The 26,916-nt window shown below is 41.6% G+C and overlaps 1 protein-coding gene across 4 annotated transcripts; it reads left to right on the forward strand.

Moving 5' to 3' along the window:
- Window positions 1–3,444: 3,444 nt before the first annotated feature.
- LOC101448041 (IFNd) lies at window positions 3,445–26,916 on the forward strand. Of its 4 annotated transcripts, none has more exons than XM_045701902.2 (6): window positions 3,445–3,922; window positions 23,440–23,503; window positions 23,669–23,743; window positions 23,957–24,103; window positions 24,529–24,606; window positions 26,527–26,916. In XM_045701902.2, exons 1-6 carry the CDS (start codon window positions 3,873–3,875, stop codon window positions 26,623–26,625), a joined length of 513 nt encoding a protein of 170 aa, XP_045557858.2. In that variant the 5' UTR covers window positions 3,445–3,872; the 3' UTR covers window positions 26,626–26,916.

A 26,916-nucleotide genomic window follows, 5' to 3' on the forward strand; every position in this document is an offset into this window, starting at 1 on the left:
AACCTTGTTTGAGTCCAGTAGGTCACATGACCAAAGAGGTATTGAAATTAGAATGTTTACAAAATTCATGTAAAATCATGCGAGATGAAAATGGACAAACTAAAGGGTGTGCAATATAAAAAGGGTAGTCGGTGGACATTCTGAACCTTGTTTTGAGTCCAGTAGGTCACATGACCAAGGAGCTATTGAAATTAGAAACATTGAAAATGTATGTAAAATTGTGGGAGATGAAAATGGACAAACTAAAGGGTGCGCAATGTGTAGGTCCACTGAGTGTACATTCTGAACCTTGTTTGAAGTCAGTAGGTCACATGACTAAGGAGCTATTGAAATTCAAAAATTCAAATAAAGAATTTAAAATAGTGAGATGTAAAGCAACAAAAAAAGTGTGTGTGATGTGTGTCTATGCCATCGGGTTAGCTAGAACCAGTTTTGAATGTTTTAGGAGTAATTGTTAAAGAGCTATTGAAATGTGAAAATGTTATTTGTCACTATGTTTGAATATCCCGAACTGCTGTTGGTGGACATAAGGAAAACTACAGGAGAATATCTGTCGAATATCCAACCTGAATCTGACTTTACCTCGGTTATCAGATACATTTTCAGGAAAAGCAGCTCATTTAGCAAGCCAATAAAAAGTTGAACCTTGAAATATAGCTACTCAAGATAGAGATCTTACCTTTTTATCTCTATAGCAGTTTCCTCTCACCTCACTTGAACTTGTTCTCAACTTGCCTACCTGGTTAAATAAAGGTGAAATAAAAAATATCTGGGCACTGCAACAGCCAGATCTTATTCCCCATTCTCTATTGCAGGGGTTCTTAAACTTTTTCAGCCTGGGATCCAAATGAGAAATTCTGTGTTTTCCTGGGACCCAAGCTTAGGAAAATATGCAACTATACGTAAATATCGGTACATTTTATTGCCCTTATGCCTAAAAAGAAAATGCAATATAGACAAAAACAAATAACAATGAAATACCTATAAATCTTCTCATGTTTATTTTTCTCCATTAAAAACACTCTTACATACAGTGCCTTGCGAAAGTATTTGGCCCCCTTGAACTTTTCGACCTTTTGCCACATTTCAGGCTTCAAACATAAAGATATAAAACTGTAATTTTTTGTGAAGAATCAACAACAAGTGGGACACAATCATGAAGTGGAACGAAATTTATTGGATATTTCAAACTTTTTTAACAAATAAAAAACTGAAAAATTGGCCGTGCAAAATTATTCAGCCCCTTTACTTTCAGTGCAGCAAACTCTCTCCAGAAGTTCAGTGAGGATCTCTGAATGATTCAATGTTGACCTAAATGACTAATGATGATAAATAGAATCCACCTGTGTGTAATCAAGTCTCCGTATAAATGCACCTGCTCTGTGATAGTCTCAGAGGTCCGTTTAAAGCGCAGAGAGCATCATGAAGAACAAGGAACACACCAGGCAGGTCCGAGATACTGTTGTGGAGAAGTTTAAAGCCGGATTTGGATACAAAAAGATTTCCCAAGCTTTAAACATCCCAAGGAGCACTGTGCAAGCGATAATATTGAAATGGAAGGAGTATCAGACCACTGCAAATCTACGAAGACCCGGCCGTCCCTCTAAACTTTCAGCTCATACAAGGAGAAGACTGATCAGAGATGCAGCCAAGAGGCCCATGATCACTCTGGATGAACTGCAGAGATCTACAGCTGAGCTGGGAGACTCTGTCCATAGGACAACAATCAGTCGTATACTGCACAAATCTGGCCTTTATGGAAGAGTGGCAAGAAGAAAGCCATTTCTTAAAGATATCCATAAAAAGTGTCGTTTAAAGTTTGCCACTAGCCACCTGGGAGAGACACCAAACATGTGGAAGAAGGTGCTCTGGTCAGATGAAACCAAAATCAAACTTTTTGGCAACAATGCAAAACGTTATGTTTGGCGTAAAAGCAACACAGCTCATCACCCTGAACACACCATCCCCACTGTCAAACATGGTGGTGGCAGCATCATGGTTTGGGCCTGCTTTTCTTCAGCAGGGGCAGGGAAGATGGTTAAAATTGATGGGAAGATGGATAGAGCCAAATACAGGACCATTCTGGAAGAAAACCTGATGGAGTCTGCAAAAGACCTGAGACTGGGAGGGAGATTTGTCTTCCAACAAGACAATGATCCAAAACATAAAGAAAAATCTACAATGGAATGGTTCACAAATAAACATATCCAGGTGTTAGAATGGCCAAGTCAAAGTCCAGACCTGAATCCAATCGAGAATCTGTGGAAAGAACTGAAAACTGCTGTTCATAAACGCTCTCCATCCAACCTCACTGAGCTCGAGCTGTTTTGCAAGGAGGAATGGGCAAAAATTTCAGTCTCTCGATGTGCAAAACTGAGAGAGACATACCCCAAGCGACTTACAGCTGTAATCGCAGCAAAAGGTGGTGCTACAAAGTATTAACTTAAGGGGGCTGAATAATTTTGCACGCCCAATTTTCAGTTTTTGATTTGTTAAAAAAGTTTGAAATATCCAATAAATTTAGTTCCACTTCATGATTGTGTCCCACTTGTTGTTGATTCTTCACAAAAAATTACAGTTTTATATCTTTATGTTTGAAGCCTGAAATGTGGCAAAAGGTCGAAAAGTTCAAGGGGGCCGAATACTTTCGCAAGGCACTGTACCTGTCTAAGTTGGAACTGTTGCAGTTAAAATACAATAAATAGTTAAATCACACAGATGTATAACAGAACACACACACACACAGGCCTTTTGATTGAGCAAACCTACGTGACAATACCGATAATAAATGTATAAATTACTGTATACATTTTGTATAAATATTGTTGATAGAAAGTATAGGTTGGAACTGCTGCTGTTAAAATGCATATTTTTTATTCTGAACTGGAATAAACTGATTGATCACATCACACAGATGCAGACCAGAAAACGGATACATACAAACAGTGCTAATGAGAGGTGTGTGGCTGGTTGAAGTTTCCAACAAGCATGTCTATTCTGGGCTCAGTTTCGAACAGTGCAACACTGAGGTCATGCTCAGCATTGAGACTGTTTCTGTACTTGAGAACCCTGACTTGCATAGGTATGTGGTGCCAAGCTGGAACATCTACTGTTTTCTTAGTCAGGCAGGAGACAGTTTCCTTCTGCAGATGAGCAACCCAGAAATGTGTGAGTGTTTGCTTCAAAAAGCATCTTGCGTCAATCAGTTTATTCCAGTTCAGAATAAAAAGTATTACTTGTAACAGCAACAGTTCCAACCTAGACTTGTTTTCAACAGTAATTTCTACAGTAAAATGTACAGTAGGCCTGAATTTTTCATCTTCATCTGTACTGTTTCTTAGGGTTGCACTATCAGTAGCTAGATAGTGTTATGGGTGTAAGATGGCACAGTGATGCCATCTGTTGGTAAATGTTAATTACTGCAACTCCAGTGTTTTACCAGTGTGCTTGAGATACCCGGATGTATTGCAATATACTGAACAAGACTGGTTACTCGCATCAATGCCTCTGTCTCATCATTTAACATTCAAACATGGTGTCAGAGTCGGATAACTAACCATGCTTTCCGCAAATTAGAGTCACCTGTTCTGGTTTACCCCCTAAAAAAATAAAAATAAATGCTTATTTGAGTAAAACTTCGCTGGAATTGTCCTTAGCTAGAGTGAGTTTGCTAGTTAGCTTCAGTGTTATTAGCACCGGTTAGACATGGCAGCGAACATTCCCCCTCCCGCCATTATGAAGCTCAGCGGAGATTGGAGCACGAACTGGGATACGTTTAGAGGTGAATGGGAGGACTATGCACTAGCAACGGGACTTCGGGAAAAGGACGATGAGGTAGTGGCTGCCACTTTGAGGACTATAATGGGAGCTGAATGCCGACACGTATACAAACACAACCTGAACCTAACAGCAGCTCAGCAAGGTAACGCTACAGCTATTTTTGATGCTCTTGAACATTACTTTAAGCCAGCAAAGAACGTTATCTACGAGCGTTATGTTTTCGGTTGTTGCAAACGGGAGGATGGGGAGTCCATTGACAGCTTTGTCACTAGGCTAAGGGAAAAGGCAGCTACATGTGACTATGGTGCTTTAAGAGATGAACTGATCAGAGATAAGATTGTGCTTGGCATAACTGATGAGGGCACCCGCAGACGTTTGCTGAGAGAACGTGACCTGACACTGGTCTTTGCAGTGGAGACATGCCGTGCAGCAGAGCTTACTTATATACGGATAAGGTCCATGGAGCTAGAAAGGCAACATATGGACAATGTCAATGCTACATTCAGGCAGCCAGTAAAGAAATGCCCCTTTGCCACAGCTAATGCTAATACTACAGCCAACTCTGCAGTAGACAACCCCAATACATGCCGATATTGTGGCCTTTCTCATGGACGGGGAAAAGAACACTGTCTATGGAAAAATATGCAAATCCTGTGGTACAGCTAATCACTTTGCAAGGGTCTGCATGAAAAGCAAGAGAAAGGAGGGTAAAGTGCACTCCATTGAAACAAACACAGATGAAGGGAACAACAGCACAGAGGATGTATATGCTAGCGAGTGCATAGGGGCAGTGAGGGCTAAAGGACAAAAGTGGTTTGTCACTCTGCTACTTAATAATAAACCACAGCAATGCCAGCTAGATTCAGGGGCCACATGTAACGTTATGAGCCTTAAAGATAAAAGGAGGCTTGCGCCCAGAGACAAACTCACACAGAGTAGCACCAAGCTGAAACTGTATTCAGGCCAGTTCATGACCTCTTTAGGCCTGTTTGTGACAGAGTGTGTTTTACGTGGCCAGAAACACACTCTTGAGTTTGAAATAGTTGAGGCTAGTCAACAGCCATTACTGTCAGGTTCTACATGCGAGCGCCTTGGGCTTATTAACTTCACCATCCCTGCTGATCTTAACATTATAGACAAAGTCCAGGCTGGGCCCCTGAGCAAGGAGACACTCCTAAGCAAGTACCATGATGTCTTCAACGCACCGGTCGAGTCAGTTCCCGGCGAAGTCCACTTTGAGTTGGACGCAGCAATCCAGCCTGCCCAGTGTGCACCCCGCAATGTACCAGTGGCCATGAAAGCAGCTACGAAGGCTCAGCTTGACAAAAACGAAGCAGATTGCCACATCATATCCGTCACCGAGCCTACAGACTGGATAAGTAATATGGTTATTGTCAAGAAACCAGACAAGCTACGGATATGCATTGATCCTAAACACCTCAACCGGGCTCTGAGACGTTCACATTACATTATGCCCACGTTGGAGGATGTTCTTTACAAGCTCCCAAAGGCCAGAGTCTTCACGCTCGTAGACGCCAGAGATACCTTCCTGCAGTGCAAGCTCGACGAGCCCAGCAGCTACATGACCACCTTTTGGATACCCTGGGGCAGGAAAAGGTGGTTGAAGCTCCCATTTGGTGTCTCCGTGGCTCCAGAGGTGTATCAGCGGAAACAGCACAAGCTGTTGATGGGACTCAGTGGCGTGGAACCCATAGCAGATGACATCCTCGTAGTGAGCTGTGGGGACAGTGATGAGGAGGCAGAATGTGAACATGACGCCAAGCTGCTGGCCCTGATGGTCAGATGTAGACAGGTCAAGCTAAGGCTAAGCATAAAAAAGCTTCAGTTTAAAGTGCCAGAGGTTCGCTTTCATGGGCACATCTTGTCCTCCACCGGATTGAAGGCGGATCCAGAAAAAGTGAAGGCTGTCTTGGAAATGCCCCACCCATCTGACGTGAAGGCAGTGCAGCGCTTCGTCGGATTCGTCACCTACCTGGCCAAGTTCCTACCGCGACTCTCTGAAGTGTGTGAGCCACTAAGGAGGCTCATGGCTCATGGACAAGGACACCATCTGGCATTGGCTCCCAAAACATGACGCAGCGGTGAGAGAAATAAAACAGCTGGTCACCCAGACACCTGTACTGCGATACTACGATGTGTCAAAACCTGTCACGATTCAGAGTGACTCAAGCCAGTATGGACTGGGCTGTTGCCTCATGCAGGAGGGCCAGCCTGTGGCATTCGCCTCTAGGGCACTCACTCCAACAGAGCAGAACTATGCCCAGATAGAGAAGGAGTGCCTCAGCATTGTGTTTGCATGCCAACGCTTCCACCACTACCTGTACGGGCGCGACAATATTACCGCAGAGACAGATCACAAGCCCCTTATTGCTATATTCAGCAAGCCTCTCCTGAATGCCCCGAAACGACTGCAGAGCATGCTACTGGCCCTACAAAACTACAACCTCAAGGTGGTGTATAAGCCAGGGCCAGAGATGTATGTGAGTGACACGCTCAGCAGGGCTACTACATCAGGCACTCACACACGCTCCATGCATGAACAACACGCAGTGTACAGCTTACAAACAGAGCAAGTGGATGTTGAACACATCAACCAGGCTGACTACCTCAATGTTACGGACCAGCGCCTTATACAAATCAGACAGCACACAGACAGGGACGAGCAACTCCAGGCATTGAGGTCTGTGATTCTGATGGGCTGGCCCGACTGCAAGGAAGAAACTGCTTTAGGCGTCAGAGAATATTGGCCAGTCAAAGAGGAGCTCAGTGTTCAAAACGGAGTAATAGTCAAGGGTCTGTCGTTATTCCCCGGTCTCTGCGCCCTGAGATGTTGGCGCGCATGCACTCAAGTCACATAGGAGGTGAGGCCTGTTACAGACAAGCACGTGACACATTGTATTGGCCAGGAATGCAGAGTGAAATCAAAGACTATGTCAGTAATTGCACAATCTGCAATGAATATGCCATTGAGCAACAGAGAGAGACGATGATGTCCCACGAGCTACCAATGCGCCCCTGGCAGATAGTAAGTCTAGATCTCTTCCAGCACAGTGGCAAAGACTTTCTGCTGGTAGTCGATTATTACTCAGACTTCTGGGAGATTGACCTCCTCCCCGACCTCTCAGCAGAGACAACGATCAAACGCTGCAAGGCTCAGTTTGCCGACTATGGCCAGCCAGAGGGTAATTTCAGATAATGGACCCCAATTCTCCGGATTTGAGTTCCAAAAATTTGCTGCAGAATGGGAATTCGAGCACGTCACTTCATCACCACGACACCCAAAAGCTAATGGGAAGGCTGAGTCGGCAGTCAAAATCGTAAAGAACCTCTGCAAAATAGCTCTGCGAGAGGGCAAAGATGCCAGGAAAGCATTCCTGCAGTGGCGCAATACCCCGACAGAAGGCATGAATAGCAGCCCGGCCCAGCGCCTCATGGCACGGCGTTTAAAAGCAGCTCTGCCAGTAGCAAGCACTCTCCTGGAGCCATGTGTGGTGACAGACGTGCTGGTGAAGCTACGTCACAGAAGACAGGTCTCCAAGTTAATCTACGACAAATCAGCAAAAGATTTACCTGAGCTCAGGGTGGGTGAAACGGTGCGAATGAAGCCACTACCAGGGGACCGGACGGGCCTCTGGAGACTCGGATCCCGTGTACAGAAAGTGGCACCACGCTCCTACTTGGTCGAAGTGAATGGATCACTGTACCGTAACAGGGTTGACCTTCGGATTGCTGAGCCAGCACCTACTCAGAACCCTGATGGTCATAGGGGTCACATGACAAAAGACGGAACCCTAGCAAGTCACATGGGGCCTGAGGCACTGGGCGAAGAGCCAGGGGATCACAGGTCGGCCACTCCCTCGCCCATCAATACTCCCCTTAGACAGTGAGGTGACACGCCTGTGCGGGAACCTGCAGTCCACGCAGACAAGCCCCCTGTCTTTTCACGCTGCGGGCGTCTGTCCCAGCCACCAAAAATACTTTATCTGTAGGTTTCCCATTATGGATTGTTGACAGACAAAGATAAAAGTGAAGAGAGTATCAAAATGTGTTAAGTTGTTAACTGGAAAAAAAAATAAAACGAAACTGTTCATGTTGGAAATTACTACTAGGTTTGTTTTGTTAGTGAATTGACAGCTCCTGTCCTATTTTATAAAAGGGAATATGTTATGGGTGTAAGATGGCACAGTGATGCCATCTGTTGGTAAATGTTAATTACTGCAACTCCAGTGTTTTACCAGTGTGCTTGAGATACCGGGATGAATTGCAATATACTGAACAAGACTGGTTACTCGCATCAGTGCCTCTGTCTCGTCATTTAACATTCAAATAGTTAGCTTGCTTTGACTAACGTTAGCTATTAGCTGTGTAACGTTTCAAGACCAGGGGATTATTTGAAAGATAAACTCCCATCTACTACTATGAGAGATAGTACTCCCTTATTTCTGCTTATCATCACCTCTTATAAAATGACAACAATGCCTTGTTAGTTGACTTTTCCACTTTCGAAGCACTGTTTCCTGAAGCATTCTTCCCTGTTCTGAAATAACTCCCTGGGTTTACCGTCATGTTGTGCCTGGATGTTTGGTCAGGACGTGTCGTTTTATTAATTTGTTCGTTTTGAGAGACTCGTTACTAAGCACTTACCCACACACAACACATTGTGGGGCGCTTCACGTTATTTCTCAAAGTTTGTATGAAAGAGACTAATGTCATCACTGTATATGCGTTTCATGACGACTGAGCTCAGTCAGAACTTGTGGCTAGCATGAGTCCATTTCATGACAGCGGTGGGTGATGGCGAGTGGGGATAACAAGTCAATGGCTTGAACCACAGCGCTACAGCGTGTGGGTCGCGGAATGATCTTAAAGAAAACGGCAGGGAAAAAAATGCAGAAAACCGCGAAGCACACGGCATCTCCCTCTTGCGCAGCTGCCCAACTGAGCAGAGACCGCACTTGCACAAATCAATTCCAGTAATTAATGAAATAATTATACATTTACGTCGCGACCCATACTTTAAGAAACGCTGCTCTATTGTCTAGATTCTGTAGGGATCTAGCCTGTTCTCCTAAAACATGAGCAAATACATCTCAGCTTGCTAACTAGCATAGCCAACCAATTACACAACAAATATACACAAAGTAAACAATTATTTTCTAAACTAATGTTAGTCTCAACCAAATGACAAGTACAAACAACTATTGTTCTGTTCCACAACGTAACAACCATTAGTTATAGGCTAGACAGAAGACTATTGCTAGCTAGCTAACTAGCCATGCTATTTAAATGAAAATAAGATGGCATTACAAATACATTTACATTTAATACAAAGCTGACGCTGGCTAGCTATGTGGAAAAAGTCATTTTAATGTATTCCTCTCCAACGCCTTGCGGTGGCGTTTACATTCTGTAAATGTAACTCACTAATTTTAACAATTTTTAGAAACATCTCCCTCCCTGAGTAAGCGATTCATCGCAACAGGCGGACATTGCGATGGGAGGGGCTACAATGTGGTACTTTCAGACGCATGAAAAGTACCCGTTACTACACTGCCTGTACAGTGGCACCAATTCATGCGTCTGAAAGTACAATATTCAAACGTTCTAATCACCTGTAAATGTAATGAACGCGTGTAAAAATGCACATAACAAGCGTTCAAACCAAGACGACTTGAAACTCGTGGACTTCTGCTAGCGCGTCATGGAACACACCATATACCCTTGTTGATTATCCCTTACGTAATATGATGGAAAATACGTAGATGGCTGTGCATGCGGGTCACTGCCGCTTGTACACCAAACAGTTCTAACAAACATTTTATGTGGCTGTTGTAACAGTAGGCTATTGCAAACATAAGCACGACACAAACAGCTTATTTTGCAATTTCATGTTCTTTTTTCAGGAGGGGAGTTACAGTAGTGCTTCCAGAAAGTAGTCACACCCCTTGACTTTTTCCACATTTTGTTGCGTTATAGCCTGGATTTAAAATGTATTAAATATATTTTTAAATGGCATTCACTGGGACGATTCTAACTGAAACATCCTCCCTCGTAAGCGAGCTACACAAACCAGCCAATAAGGTGCCATCATGAGTAGGCGAAGGCAACACAACACTAAAACCAAAAACCCATTGGCTTAACATCAAAGTGGCAAGGGGAATCACCAATATAACCCTGTTACACCTACACACAATACCCCCATAATGTCAAAGTGGAATTATGTTTTTTGTAGTTTTTACAATTTAAATAAAAAGGAAAAGTTGAAATGTCTTGAGTTAATAAGTATTCAACCACTTTGTTATGGCAAGCCTAAATAAGTTCAAGAGTAAAAATGTGTATGGGACTCACTCTTTGTGCATTAATAGTGTACACCATGATTTTTTTATGACTACCTTATCTCTGTACCCCACATATACAATTATCTGTAAGGTCCCTCAGTTGAGCAGTGAATTTCAAACACTAATACCAGGGAGGTTTTCCAAGCCTCAAAAAGAAGAACACCTATTGGTAGATAGGTAAAAAAAAAAGAAGACATTGACTATCCCTTTGAGCATGGTGAAATTATTAATTCAACTTTGGATGGTGTATCAATACACCTTGTCATAGGGTTGTGCCGAATAGTCAGACAAAACGAGTATGGTAAACCAGCCAACATGGGAGCCCCACCTGGGTTTTATATGGGCTTCATGGGTTTCAACTGGGCAGAGGCTCTAAATTGTTATCTTAGCTGTTACCCAGTTGGATTAACCTTTTGAGCCATACATGGACAAGCCTATGTGGGTTATAATGTGGGTCCCAAATGGACCCTGAATTACAAAAAATAAGTGGGCAATCTGGTGTTATTTTTTCAGGAATAATGATTGAGAGCCAGTGGGGTTAACCATTTGGGTCACAAACAGGGAAACACGTGTGGGCTATAACATGGTCCCAAATTGTCCCAGATTGTTTTTTTATGGGCTGTAAGTGTGAAATCTGGTGTTATTTCCTTCAGGAATTATGATTGGGACCTAATCAGGTTAGTCACACACAAGCGAACCCATGTTGGCTACAATGGGCTCTGAATACATGTGTTGTAAGTGGGCTATCTGGTGTAAATATGGTCAGGGACTGTCTATGTGAACCAGTACTATATTGAAATTGATTACTGCATTGTTGGGAAAAGAGCTGGCGAGAAAGGCATTTCATTGTACTTGTGCACGTTACATAAAAATGTGAAACTTGAAACTTGAGTTGGTCATACCAACTGGGTAACAAATGGGAAAACCTATGTGAGCAATAACATGGATCCCAAATGGGCCCTGACATTTTTTTTCATGGGCTGTACATGGGCAATGTGTTGTTATTTTTTCAGTGACTCGACCGGTAAGTGGAACTGCCTAAATGTAATGTTTTTCATGTTGTTAGCTAGTTAGCTAATCCGTTTTGGTATTTTCTGCTGTAGTCTGGCTGCGGACTCGTTACAGCTAACATTAGCTAGCTAGCTAATGTTTGGCATCATTGCTAGTAAATATGCATATTTATTTATTATTATTATTATAAAAAATATATACCTTTATTTAACTAGGCAAGTCAGTTAAGAACAAATTCTTATTTTCAATGACTGCCTAGGAACAGTGGGTTAACTGCCTTGTTCTTGGTACCATTTGAAAGGAAACACTTTGAAGTTTGTGGAAATGTGAAAGAAATGTAGGATAATATAACACATTAGATCTGGTAAAAGATAATACAAAGAAAAGGCCAACTGTTTTTTTTGTACCATCATCTTTGAAATGCAAGAGAAAGGCCATAATGTGTTATTCCAGCCCAGGTGCAAATTAGATTTTGGCCACTAGTTGGCAGCAGTGTATGTGCAGTTTTGTGCAAGTTTTAGACTGATCCAATGAACCATTGTATTTCTGTTCAAAATGTTGTATCAAGACTGCCCAAATGTGCCTAATTTGTTTATTAATAACTTTTTATGTTCAAAACTGTGCACTCACCTCAAACAATAGCATGGTATTCTTTCACTGTAATAGCTACTGTAAATTGGACAATGCAGTTCGAATAACAAGAATTTAAGCTTTCTGACAATATTAGATATGTCTATGTCCTGGGAAATGTTCTTGTTACTTACAACCTCATGCTAATCGCATTAGCCTATGTTAGCTCAACCGTCCCATAGGGGACCCACCAATTCTGAAGAAGCAAGCTACTTTGCTCAAAAAGGTTCTTTGTTGTCAAGTTAGCCGCGTCACTAACAAACTAGGCCTTGCAGATAGCAGACAATTCCGGGCCACTTGTGGAAACTGTTTAGCACTGCTGGCTTTGCCTCGGCAGTGGCCATTCCTATGTGGGCCAAATCAAAATCAAATCAAATTTTATTGGTCACATACACATGGTTAGCAGATGTTAATACAAGTGTAGCGAAATGCTTGTGCTTCTAGTTCCGACAGTACAGTAATATCTAACAAGTAATCTAACAATTCCCCAACAACTACCTAATACACACAAATCTAAAGGTGCGGCAGCATAGCCTAGTGGTTAGAATGTTGGACTTGTAACCGAAAGGTTGCAAGATCAAATCCCTGAGCTGACAAGGTACAAATCTGTCATTCTGCCCCTGAACACTGTTCCTAGGCTCTCATTGAAAATAAGAATTTGTTCTTAACTGACTTGCCTAGTTAAATAAAGGTAAAATATTTTAAAAAGGGGTGAATGAGAATATGTATGTATATGGTTGAGTGATGGCCGTGCGGCATAGGCAAGGTGCAGTAGATGATATGTGGAATTATTTATAGTGGCATTGGTTTAAAGTGACTAGTGATCCATTTATTAAAGTGTCAAGTCATTGGGTCTCAACGTAGGCAGCAGCCTCTCTGAGTTAGTGATTGCTGTTTAGCAGTCTGATGGCCTTGAAATAGAAGCTGTTTTTCCATCTCTCGGTCCCAGCTTTGATGCACCTGCACTAATCTCGCCTTCTGGATGATAGCAGTGTGAACACGCAGTGGCTCGGGTGGTTGTTGTCCTTGATTATCTTTTTGGCCTTCCTGTGACATCTGGTGCTGTAGGTGTCATGGAGGACAGGTAGTTTGCCGCAGGTGATGCGTTGTGCAGACCTCACTACCCTCTGGAGAGCCTTGCGGATGAGGGCAGTGCAGTTGCCGTACCAGGCGGTGATACAGCCCAACAGGATGACACATTTCTTCAGCCTCCTGAGGTTGAAGAGGCGCTGTTACACCTTCATCACCACACTGTCTGTGTGGGTGGACCATTTAAGTGTGTCTGTGATGTGTACGCCCAGGAACTTAAAACTTTCCACCTTCTCCACTGCTGTCCCTTCAATGTGGATAGGGGGGTGCTCCCTCTGCTGTTTCCTGAAGTCCACGATCATCTCCTTTGTTTTGTTGACATTGAGTGAGAGGTTGATCCACAGATGATGCAATCTCTATTGCACTCCACACTGCTCTTTCCCACCTGGAGTAAAGGAACACCTACAGTTGAAGTCGGAAGTTTACATTCACCTTAGCCAATTACATTTAAACTCAGTTTTTCACAATTCCTGACATTTAATCCCAGTAAAAAAATCCCTGTTTTAGGTCACCACTTTATTTTAAGAATGTAAAATGTCAGAATAATAGTACAGAGAATTATTTATTTCAGCTTTTATTTCTTTCATCACAATCCCAGTGGGTCAGAAGTTTACATACACTCAATTAGTATTTGGTAGCATTGCCTTTAAATTGTTTAACTTGGGTCAAACGTTTTGGATAGCCTTCCACAAGCTTCCCACAATAAATTGGGTGAATTTTGCCCCTTTCCTCCTGACAGAGCTGGTGTAACTGAGTCAGGTTTGTAGGCCTCCTTGCTCGCATACGCTTTTTCAGTTCTGGCCACAAATTTTCTATAGGATCGAGGTCAGGGCTTTGTGATGACCACTCCAATACCTTGACTTTGTTGTCCTTAAGCTATTTTGCCACAACTTTGGAAGTATGCTTGGGGTCATTGTCCATTTGGAAGACCCATTAGGCGACCAAGCTTTAACTTCCTGACTGATGTCTTGAGATGTTGCTTCAATATATCCACATCATTTTCCTTTCCTCATGATGCCATCTATTTTGTGAAGTGCACGAGTCCCTCCTGCAGCAAAACACCCCCACAACATGATGCTGCCAACCCCGTGCTTCACGGTTGGGATGGTGTTCTTCAGCTTGCAAGCCTCCCCCTTTTTCCTCCAAACATAACGATGGTCATTATGGCCAAACAGTTCTATTTTTGTTTCATCAGACCAGAGGACATTTCTCCAAAAAGTACTATCTTTGTCCCCATGTGCAGTTGCAAACTGTAGTCTGGCTTTTTTATGGCGGTTTTGGAGCAGTGGCTTCTTCCTTGCTGAGCCGGCCTTTCAGGTTATGTCGGTATAGGACTCGTCTTACTGTGGATATAGATACTTTTGTACCTATTTCCTCCAGCATCTTCACAAGGTCCTTCGCTGTTGTTCTGAGATTGATTTGCACTTTTCGCACCAAAGTACGTTCATCTCTAGGAGACAGAACGCGTCTCCTTCCTGAGCGGTATGATGTCTGCGTGGTCCCATGGTGTTTATTCTTGCGTACTATTGTTTGTACAGATGAACGTGGTACCTTCAGGCGTTTCTAAATTTCTCCCAAGGATGAACCAGACTTGTGGAGGTCCACAATTTTTTTTCTGAGGTCTTGGCTGATTTCTATTGATTTTCCCATGATGTCAAGCAAAGAGGCACTGAGTTTGAAGGTAGGCCTTGAAATACATCCACAGGTACACCTCCAATTGACAAATGATGTCAATTAGCCTATCAGAAGCTTCTAAAACCATTACATAACTTACTGGAATTTTCAAAGCTGTTTAAAGCAAAGTCAACTTACTGTATGTAAACTTCTGACCCACTGGAATTGTGATACAGTGAATTATAAGTGAGATAATCTGTCTGTAAACAATTGTTGGTAAAATTACTTGTGTCATCCACAAAGTAGATGTCCTAACCGACTTGCCAAAACTATGGTTTGTTAAGCCAGCGGGACACCTGTCGACAACTTCCGGTGAAATTGGAGGGCGCGCAATTCAAATAAAATATAAAAATGATGGATATTATACATTTAGGTACATGCAAGTGTCTTATATCGGTTAAAAGCTTAACGTCTTGTTCATCTAACTGCATTGTCCGATATACAGTAGGCTTTACAGCGAAAACATGCCATGCGATTGTTTGAGGACGGCGCCCCACATCAAAATATTTTGCAACGAGCACAGGCTTTAGGAAATCACAAATAGCGATTAAAAATTCACTTACTGTTTGAAAATCTTCCTCTGATTTGCAATCCAAAGGGTCCCAGCTACAACATGTATGGTCGTTTTGTTAAATAAAATCATTTCTTATATCCCAAAAGGTCTGTTTAGTTGGCGCTATCGATTTGATTAATCCACTCGTTCAACATGCAGAGAAAGGAATCCAAAAAGCTACCGCTAAACTTTGTTAAAACAAGTCAAATACTTTTCTATTTCATCCTCAGGTACCCTAAAATGTAATTAAACTATAATATTAAATATGGAAAGACGTATGTTCAATAGGAAAGCAAAATTAGCAGGTGCACGTCCTCTTCGTCGCGTGCGCACAGACTGATTTCCAACTCTGACTCCCAGTACTAAAGCTCAGAATTCTTCTTCGTTTGGGAAGAATTCTTTGGATTTTCTCCTACCATATCTATTGTGTTATACTCTCATACAGTATTTTAACATTTCTACAAACTTTTTTCAAAGTGTTTTCTTTCCAATGGTACCAATTATATGCACATCCTGGCTTCTGGGCCTGAGTAACATGCAGTTTACTTTGGGCACGTCAGTCAGGCAGAAATTCAGAAAAAAGGACCCTAGCCTGAAGGAGTTTTAACAAGAAATTTGTGGAGTGGTTGAAAAACTATTTTTATTGACTCCAACCTAAGTGTATGTAAACTTCCGACTTCAACTGTATGTGAGAATGCTATTCATTGACTACAACTCAGCGTTCAACACCATAGTGCCCTCAAAGCTCATCAATATGCTAACGACCCTGGGACTAAACACCTCCCTCTGCAACTGGATCCTGGACTTCCTGACGGGCCGCCCCTGTGTTGAGGATCTGCCACACTGATCCTCAACACAGGGGCCCCTCAGGGGTGTGTGCTCAGTCCCTCCTGTACTCCCTGTTCACTCATGACTGCACGGCCAGTCACGACTCCAACACCATCATTAAATTTGCCGTTGACACAACAGTGGTAGACCTGACCTGCCACGCTGATCCTCAACACAGGGCCCCTCAGGGGTGTGTGCTCAGTCCCTCCTGTACTCCCTGTTCACTCATGACTGCACGGCCAGGCACGACTCCAACACCATCATTAAATTTGCCGTTGACACAACAGTGGTAGACCTGATCACAGACAACAACGAGACAGCCTATAGGGAGGAAGACAACGTGATCCTCAACGTGATCAAGACAAAGGAGATGATTGTGGACTACAGGAAAAGAGGACTGAGCATGCCCCCATTCTCATCGACGGAGTTGCAGTGGAGCAGGTTGAGAGCTTCAAGTTCCTTGGTGTCCACATCACCAACAAACTAACATGGTCCAAGCACACCAAGACAGTCGTGAAGCGGGCACGACAAAACCTATTCCCCCTCAGGAGACTGAAAAGATTTGGCATGGGTCCTCAGATCCTCCAAAGGTTCTACAGCTGCACCGTCAAGAGGATCCTGACTGGTTGCATCACTGCCTGGTATGGCAACTGCTCGGCCTCTGACCGCAAGGCACTACAGAGGATAGTGCAAACGGCCCAGTAAATCAATGGGGCCAAGCTTCCTGCCATCTAGGACCTCTATACCAGGCGGTGTCAGAGGAAGGCCCTAAAAATTGTCAAAGACTCCAGCTACCCTAGTCATAGACTGTTCTCTCTGCTACCGCACGGCAAGCAGTACCGGAGCGCCAAGTCTAGGTCCAAGAGGCTTCTAAACAACTTCTATCCCCAAGCCATAAGACTCCTGAACATCTAATCAAATGGCTACCCAGACTATTTGCATTGCCCCCCCCCCCCCCCCCCCCCCCCCTCCACACCACTGCCACTCTCTGTTGTCATCTATGCCAAGTTACTTTAATAACTCTACCTACATGTACATACTACCTCAACTAACTGGTGCCCCCGCATATTGACTCTGTGCCGGCACCCCCCTGTATATATTGTTATTTTTTACTGCGGTTCTTTAATTACTTGTTACTTTTATCTTTTATTCTTATCTGTATTTTTTGAAACTGTATTGGTTAGGGGCTCGTAAGTAAGCATTTCACTGTAAGGTCTACACCTGTTGTATTCAGCACATGTGACTAATACAATTTGATTTGATTTGTTTTCCTGACACCACACTCTGAGTGCCCCCTGTAGGCTGTCTCGTCATTGTTGGTGATCAAGCCCACTACTGTTGTCATCCGTAAACTTCATGATTGAATTGGCGGCGTGCATGGCCACGCAGTCGTGGGTGAACAGGGAGTACAGGAGAGGGCTGAGCACACACACTTGTGTGGCCCCAGTGTTGAGGGTCAGCGAAGTGGAGATGTTGTTTCCTACCTTTACCACCTGGGGGCGTCAGAAAGTCCAGGACCCAGTTGCACAGGGCGGGGTACAGACCCAGGGACTCCAGCTTGATGATGAGCTTGGAGGGTACTATGGTGTTGAATGATGAGCTGTAGTCAATGAACAGCATTCTTACATAGGTATTATTTTTGTCCAGATGGGATAGGGCAGTGTGCAGTGTGATGACGATTGCGTCGTCTGTGGACCTGTTGAGGCAGTATGCAAACTGAAGTGGGTCTAGGGCGGCCGGTAAGGTGGCGGTGATATGATCCTTGACTAGACACTCAAAGCACTTCATGATGACAGAAGTGAGTGCTACGGGACAGCAAACGATTCTGTATTCATTATAGCAGGCCACATTTGGGCCGATTGTGGCTTGAGATATAATAACATGCATTTCATATAATTTTTTTATTAAATATGCACTAGACAATTTATCCCTCTCATATGTACATATCAATTTCACTGTTATACTAAATGTATTTTAACTGCCTGTTTGCACATTCTCTGTACCCTTTGATCCATTGTTATTCACCTTTTAGATTGTGTATTATTTACCCTTTATTTAACTAGGCACGTCAGTTAAGAACACATTCTTATTTACAATAATGGTCTACCAATTTTGTACTTGCTGTTGTATTTTGTACTTGCTGTTGTTGGCCTACATGCAAGAAAGCATTTCATTGTAAGGTGTTACTCTAGTCCTTGTGTAACAGGGTTGAAATAGACATCCTTAGTTGTAGAGTTCTGTCATAATTTAGCAGTAGTTGTGGAGCCACCTGCTGTATTATTTGAGTAACTGCATCCCCGTGTGCATCTATATGTGTGCGCATGATCACGCGACATTCAGCCAAAGAATTGTTTAACTTTGATGGAGGTATGTATCGTGATCCATGCTGCACCCAGTGTTTTCACTTTTAAAATGAGATCTAATGCATGTTAGGCTGTAACCCGTATTGTTTGATAATCATTATCGATGTTGACACGTTATGTGAGAGTGTTACAGAGTTGTGTCATCTATTTCAAATTTTATGGACGTTTACAAAATTTGCACGTGGCGTTATGCTGAAGGGTAGCTAACGTTCGCCTTGTACTTTCTTTGCTAATGAGGCTAGTCACCTTGTGAACAGGGGCGGAAATCCCGGGGGGGACGGGGGGACACGACTCCCCCATCCTGGGAAAAATATGATTTGTCCCCCCCAATATATCACTGAAACATAACTATAGAATTTAAATAATATTAATAATACGCAATGAAAGCAATTGTGCTGATTATAGACACTTAATAGCGCATTTTTAAGTTTCAAAAGATTGCGACCCCCCCACCCTTTGCCTCACAATGGTTTGATCCACTGCCAGTTCCTTAGCTTGCTAGGTAACAGAGAGGTCGTATCTACTGTCTGAAAGGCACTCAATGCACGTAACTGACGTGAGGTTAATCCAGTCAATCGCGCGCACACACTAGCTGAATATGCAGAGCTAGCGCGCCGATATTAACTATTAAGCTAGCTAGTACCTATTCCATTTATGTGGCGTCGTCAAAGATGGAATCTTTGCTATCGTCAATTTATTCCAAGATCAGCATGCAGATGATGTAAGTTAGTGCTTCAAAGTCCCTGTGATAAGGTTAGCGATAAACTGAAATCCAAACTGAACAGAACTACACTCTCTTCTACCATTGTCTTAAATATATTTAATGGTCTCGTTGCAAAAGCTAAATTGTCGCAAGGGAACATTTATTTATTTATTTTATTTCACCTTTATTTAACCCGGGTAGCAAAGATTATAGCAAACACCACTGAAACTGAATTGGTGCTCGCTAGCTTTGCAAATTCAGCTATTGTTGGAAGCCAGCCAATATGAAACAAACTATTAAAATTACAAAATGTTGCAGCATATGTTGTGTAAATGGTGAACTCATACAGCTGTCAACTCTTGTCATTTTAATCCGTTTCACATTTGCTAGCTACCTTTTATATCGAAGCCCAAATAGAATGATTAAAGATGATAGAAGCCCATCTCCTACTGTAAATAACCTACACACTGTGTGTGTAGCCAGCCAGCCAGCCAGGTAGAAAAATGGCAGAAAAATAAAAGACGGACATCAGAGTATTTTTCAATACACCAAAACGCATAGTAAGAACCCTAGTAGCCTAATATCTCAAAGACTAGTTGATAAAATGTTCATAAGAAAGAAATGAAATTCTAATGGAAATGTTTCACAATGATGTCATTAGGCAGAGCAGGCAACAGATGGCACACAGACAGCAGAGCTGGGGATAGATATGCAGGGACAGACTGGCAGAGACAGGGAGTCTCAGGTAAGTTTGTAGATTCTTTGTTTGGCAACATTATCAAAGGTTCTCAATTTTTTTGACTTGTAAAATAGGAACATAATTGGAAAATGCCATGGATACCCCCACTCTCAACTTAAACTGGTGACTGAACTAAGATTTGTTAAAGGCAATGGTATTGCTGTTGTGATTAGTTGTGTAGTTTTGGGTACCGGTAGTTAGGAGTACGGCAAACACCTTATTTCTTTGGTTCCTCAATATACATTTACCATATTACAATGTAGGCTATGTGTTACAGCACTACTTTTGGTGTCCCCCTCAGGAATTGCTCTTGAGAAAATTTCATGTAATTGTCCCCTCCAAAGTTGATATCAGATTTTCGCCCCTGCTTGTGAAGTGTAAGTGTATTTTTATTGTATGTTTCACGTCACTCAGATTGCATGGTTTGCAGTTGTGCTGAAGTATTCGCAGGTGCATGCTCCCAAATTATATGGAATATTGATGTTACTGTACATGTGTAGCCCATGTACTGTGGTGATTTGTTGTGGCTGTCAGAGTCATTATAAGTTGAGCGCTCTGTAGTCATGTTATAAATGCAATAATGTATAAAATGTATATTATAAATAGACATTTCACTTTTCAAAAAGTATTAGTTGCAGCCAAAGAGTTGCTCAACTTTTATGGAGATTGCATGATGGGTTTGTAGGTGTAATGAAGTTTACATGTGTGAGATCTGAACTAACTATTTGTTTGCATAACATATAAAATAACGGAGAAGCTATGCTACAATATTAAGTATGTATAAACTACAGATAATTGCATACTGCTGTGTGTTTGAGGAAGTGGCTCATGTGATGGTGGGTCATATGGAGAGAATGCTGATGCTTTAAAACAGGGTTTCACAAGAGCTCTGCAGGATAACAGCGAAAACAGGACATGATTTAGATGTACACACAGGGGGGTGTAGGGGTTTTAGAGAACTGTGCATTGTGCAGTCACAAGATGAGACATCCGCCAGAGACAATAGCTACGCCAGGAAACAGGAGTGCGTCTAGAGGCTGGGACCAGCCTGCACGCCAACGATAGGATGAGTAAGTTAAAACCACGCTCATCCTCCCTCTGACAGGCCAGCAGTGAGCGGGAACTATCTCTGTCAGAGTACTTAAGGAAAAGCAAAGGATGTGTCACTCAGTTCTCTGTATACCCTGCGAGGTGGTGCAGTGAGCCCGTATATACGAACATCATATTTACCATTCAAGTGTTTGCATTAATTAATGGTTCTTTAGAACCTAAGGAAAGAGTTTTTTATATAGCCATACAGGTTCCATTCATAACCTTAAGTATGGCTTTAATATATGTTTTAAAAACATCAAATAAGGTTTAACTATCTTTAAAGCAAAGAACTTTCAATATTTAAAACGATGCTTTTTTTGGAGTGTACCAAATGTTTTAGTCTGTTAGATTATTCAAAGTGTATACCTCCAACTCTTGGCGCCAACCCCTAGTCATATGACATGAAAAACCAATTAAACTGCAAGACCCCTGCTATTTCGAGTGGAGACCCCAGGGATCAGTTACCAATAATCAAGTGTCAAGCACATTCTTCCTCTAACGACAACATGTTTTAAGCAGACAACCATAGTCCCTGTGCCCAAGAACACTAAGTTAACCTGCCTAAACGACTAAAGACCTGTAGCACTCAGGTCTGTAGCCATGAAGTGCTTTAGCAGAGCATCTGCTAAATGACTCAAATGAAAATGTAAATGTAGGACAGAGTTCCAGCCTTATATACCACTATTCTGGAGGACTAATGGCCTGACACTACAGTCTTTATATTGCTGTGTCTGAACCAGTAACTCTGCTTATTGCACTCTAAACTCGAGGACTTGTCATTGTCTCCCAATCCAGAGTCTTTACTTGACCTGCTGATGTCTTGAGACTGATGGAAGAACACCTTTCCCACTCCACTCAACCTCCCAGTAATGTCCAGACAGAGTCTCTCACACAGCACCTGCCGGGCCAAAACAAATCTCTCTGGTTGATTAGCTGTTCTTGCTGTTCAGCAGTCACTTTGTTCAGCCCTCACTGAGAGGTTTTTGAATGCTGTGTTTGAGTCCAAAGTGAGCTGACAGAAATCAGAAGAGAAGGTCAAAGTTCTAAAGTTGTAAAGGGCAAAGTTGCAGATACCCTGTCTTTGAATCAGTGGAGAGAAATTGCAGTTAGCTGGAAACTGTCTTTCCAAATAAAACAAAATTTGCAACCAAAAAGGGTTTTATATGACCTGAACGGGTTCTGGAACATTTCAGTGGGCCTTATAGATGATTCCAAAGAAACACATTCCAGCCCTCTTTCATTAACCAAAGGCATTTCCAGTTTAACAATAGGGTAGTAGTCAGTCACCTTGATATAATATTCAGACAACAATGAAAAAATATGACGTATTTCTTCTTAATCCCGCGGTGAAGCACTGGGGTTTCGTTTCGTTTTAGGCTACTCCCACTCATCACTGTGTCGAAAGTCAGCAGGCCATACAGTATTTCATAATCAGGGCTGTCTCTTATGTTATTACAACGTCAGCAAACACATTTTCGATGCAAAGTCCACGTGTAGCCTACAGTAAGACTACAATAACATTTCATCATCAGTGATGCCATGCATTTTCGATCTGCTTCAGATGATATTCATGATGCCACACAGCCTGAGGCTCAAATCAAAGTGTATTTGTCATGTGCGCCGAATTCAACAACCTTACAGTGAAATGCTTACTTACAGGCAATAACCAATAGTGCAAAAAAAGGTATTAGGTGAACAATAGGTAAGTAAAGAAATAAAAAGAAAGTGAAAAATAACACACAATGCAAATAGTCCGGGTAGCCATTTGATTACCTGTTCAGGAGTCTTGCTTGGGGGTAAAAACTGTTGAGAAGCCTTTTTGTCCTAGACCTGGCACTCCGGTACCGCTTGTCATGCGATAGTAGATAAGAACATTCTATGACTGGGGTGGTTGGTTCTATTAAGTAAAAAAAAATTAAAAATAGGCCTACGTTTTTTAAAATTAATAACATTATGGGCTTAATATAAATAATATATTTTTGTTCAGTGGTTAAAGTAGCCCAATTTCAATGGCTACTAAATGAAATAAAACAAATAGGCTAGTTAAAATCATATTGAATAGCCTACATTAATATTTACAGAAAATGACTCGGAAAAAATACATGTAAACGAAGCCTACAGAAAATTGCAAACAATTGCAATTTATAGCCTCAGCTCAGGCCATGCAAATCGGAAAAAGTGTCTCAAACATGTTTAGATGCGTTCTAGCGTCCTATTCAGCTGGCTTGGTATGACATTTACAGTAGCCTATTCGATGTGTGTGAATATTTCTAAAAATAATACATTGACTTTCCAAACACTGTAAAACATAAACGAATATAAATGTCGTGGTAAATATGTGCTCTTAATTGTTTTCCAACCGTCGCAGGTACGGAAAGTGAAACAGGTATTGGCTTCACCCTATTCGTTTTGAGAAACTATAAAGGTCGCATTCCTACAGGTAATATGGTATACCTAAACATTAGTAACAAGACAGTTACAATTGCCTATTTTGTATTACAAAGATATACTTTTTTTGCTCCACGTCTTGTTTTCATTACCAACATGCATAGGCCTACGAAGTCTTTGCTTATTTGTTTGTTTCTAACCATGTGCGATGGTTTCTCGATGGGCTGTAGATGGATGGATGATCACAAATTCATACAACACAGTGAGACCTTAATGAACTTACTCAATATTATGGTGAGTAGATTCTTATATTTTTGTTATTCTAAACCATTGCTGTAATTGTATAGTGCCAACAGAAATTGAAGTTAAATTCTATGATTTTGAATATTGTACATTCATTATTGAACGTATACATTGAATTTGTATTTATCATGTTGTTTTTTCTCTCTTAAAACACAGGGTGGGGAGTTTACTACAGACAGTGTGGACGTACCTTTCCCAGAGGACCTGTACAAGCAAGCTGAATATTTACCAGTAAGTTAGGCAGTCTTGTGAGATAGTCAACTCTTAGCATAGGATGTACTGGTGCACAGAGGAGGTATGCATTAGCATTGTACTGACATTCCCCCAAAAAATGAACACCCCAACATGATTGTATGTCCATCATTAACTATTTTGATTGGCAAATATGAATTAATTTATTAAGGATCAGGTTAAAGTAATTTCCTCATGTCGTTCATTTTACAGACTGATGATACAATTTGGTTCATCCTCCAAACCCTTGACAAGATCGCTGAACTGTTTGATGGAGAACTAGACTCTGTCTGGAATGAGAAGAAAGTGGAGATCTTCCTCAGTGTCCTCAACAGTCAGTCCGACGGCCTTCAGTCATGTGTAAGTATAACATCTTCATATTCTACAGCTGGAATAGACATTCTCTAGCCTGGTCCAAGATATGTTTGTGCCGTCTTGCCAACTCAGTTCGACATTGACAACGATCAAGTTGTCAAAGCAGATCTAGGACCATGCATGCTAGACATTTTAATATGAGCACATGTTCATTTGAATGAATGGACTGATTCTCTCAGAGAGTTGGTGGAATGCAAGATATCTAGATTGAGAATGTTACTTTTACTCCACAAACAGACGGTAACTATAGTGCAATTTTTTTCTCCTCAAATTATTTCAACTACTCACACTTGTTATACTTTAATGGGCCTTTTATTTAAATTGGTAATGTATTTGTAGGGAAACACAACGCATTGAAAATAACTTATAGGAGATACTAACATTCAGTCATGCTTTTATCATCAATCCAGGTTACGGCCCAGAAAAAAAATAGCAAGAATCTGCAAATGTACTTCAAGAGACTGCACAACCAAGTCCTTAAAAGAATGGTGAGTTTTTATTGAAATAATATTTCATATGTGGCCATAATGAGATGAATCATCATGGTCACAGTGAGCCATTGGATCCCGTTTTACAATAATCTTCTACATACAGTACCAGTAAAAAGTTTGGACACACCTACTCATTCAAGGGTTTTATTTTATTTTTACCATTTTCTACATTGTAGAATAATAGTGAAGACATCAAAACTATGAAATAACACACATGGAATCCTGTAGTAACCAAAAAAGTGTTAAACAAATCTAAAAATATTTTATATTTGAGATTCTTCAAAGTAGCCACCCTTTGCCTTGACAGCTTTGCATATGGCATTCTTGGCATTCTCTCAACCAGCTTCATGAGGTAGTCAACTGGAATGCATTTCAATTAACAGGTGTGTCTTGTTAATTTGTGGAATTTCTTTCCTTCTTAATGCGTTTGAGCCAATTAGTTGTGTTGTGACAAGGTAGGGTTGGTATACAGATGATATCCCTATTTGGTAAAAGACCAAGTCCACATTATGTCAAGAACAGCTCAAATAAGCAAAGAGAAATGACAGTCCATCATTACTATAAGACATGAAGGTCAGTCAATCCGAAAAATGTCAAGAACTTTGAACGTTTCTTTCAGTGCAGTCGCAAAAATCATCATGCGTTAGGATGAAACTGGCTCTCATGAGGACCGCCACTGGAAACGAAGACCCAGAGTTACCTCTGCTGCAGAGGAAAAGTTCATTAGAGTTACCAGCTTCAGAAATTGGCAATTAACTGTACCTCCGATTGCAGCCCAAATAAATTCTTCACAGAGTTCAAGTAACAGACACATCTCAACATCAACTGTTCAGAGTAGACTGCGTGAATCAGGCCTTCATGGTTGAATTGCTGCAAAGAAACCACTACTAAAGGACACCAATAAGAAGAAGAGACTTGCTTGGGCAAAGAAATACGAGCAATGGACATTAGACCCATGGAAATCTGTCTTTTGGTCTGATGAGTCCAAATTTGAGATTTTTGGTTCCACAGCATTCTGCAGCGATTACGCCATCCCATCTGGTTTGCGCTTAGTGGGACTATCATTTGTTTTTTAACTGGACAATGACCCAAAACACACCTCCAGGCTGGATAAGGGCTATTTGACCAAGAAGGAGAGTGATGGAGTGCTGCATCAGATGACCTGGCCTCCACAATCACCTGACCTCAACCCAATTGAGATGGTTTGGGATGCGCTGGACCGCAGAGTGAAGGAAAAGCAGCTAACAAGTGCTCATCATATGTGGGAACTCCTTCAAGACTGTTGGAAAAGCATTCCAGGTGACTTCTTCATGAAGCTGGTTGAGAGAATGCCAAGAGTGTGCAAAGCTGTCATCAAGGCAAAGGGTGGCTACTTTGAAGAATCTCAAATAAAACATATCAAAATATATTTTAAACACTTTTTTGGTTACTACATGATTCCATATGTGTTATTTCATGGTTTTAATGTCTTCACTATTATTCTACAATGTAGAAAATAGTAAAAACAAAGAAAAACCCTTGAATGAGTAGGGGTGTCTAAACGTTTGACTGGTACTGTGTCCATAACGATATACTGTACATACATTGAAAATGGTAGTTACACTGGCAAGTACATTGTATTTGTAAATACAAAAATATATACATGATTCATTTTGGCTAAACCTCCGCTCATCCAATAATTGTTGTTTATTTCGCAAATACTTGAAACTGTTCATGGTGCAAACAGATTTAACAATGTGTACCTGTCTACACTACAGTAACATGTACTTGTCTAATTCAGGGCTCAATTGAATCCTTAATGCTAAAGAGCTGTGCTAGAGTGCGATAGAAATGTAAAGGCAATGTTCCCTTCTGTATGGTGAGGGTATTCTGATTATCGACTGCTAATATGTTTGTGGCTTTGTCATCAATCTGCAGGCATACAGTGCTCATGCATGGGAGCTGGTCAGGAAAGAGGTTAGGACACATCTGATGAGGCTGGTTCTTCTGGGTTCAGCTACAGAAAACAGCATCTAAACTCAGAGCAACGCAATAATTATGTTCACAATTTATCGTCACGTATGAGTGACGTCATGTATTTCGCCTGTTTAAAAAAAAAAAATTGTATTTATATTTATTGATTCCGCATGGAAATGTGTTTTTTTTTTTTATCTGGTTTTTAATCTATAAAACTAATCTATCTATTTATGGGGGTATTTATTAACTGTTATTTATTCTGTTGGGATGATTTCTGGATACATTTTTATACACAATTACTGTAGATGTATGCTTTTACCTGCTACTTCATTAAATGCATTTTTGACTACA

This window comes from Salmo salar, chromosome 19, assembly GCF_965601325.2.
Source record: "Salmo salar chromosome 19, fSalSal1, whole genome shotgun sequence".
Lineage (NCBI taxonomy): Eukaryota > Metazoa > Chordata > Actinopteri > Salmoniformes > Salmonidae > Salmo > Salmo salar.

Excerpts from the sequence above, each read along its gene's own strand:
- LOC101448041 (XM_045701902.2), top strand. The coding sequence starts at position 3,873 with ATGCCGACACGTATACAAACACAACCTGAACCTAACAGCAGCTCAGCA. Across the intron at positions 23,744-23,956 it reads AGCAAGCTGAATATTTACCA|ACTGATGATACAATTTGGTT; the intron begins GTAAGTTAGGCA and ends TTCATTTTACAG. Across the intron at positions 24,607-26,526 it reads ACCAAGTCCTTAAAAGAATG|GCATACAGTGCTCATGCATG; the intron begins GTGAGTTTTTAT and ends ATCAATCTGCAG.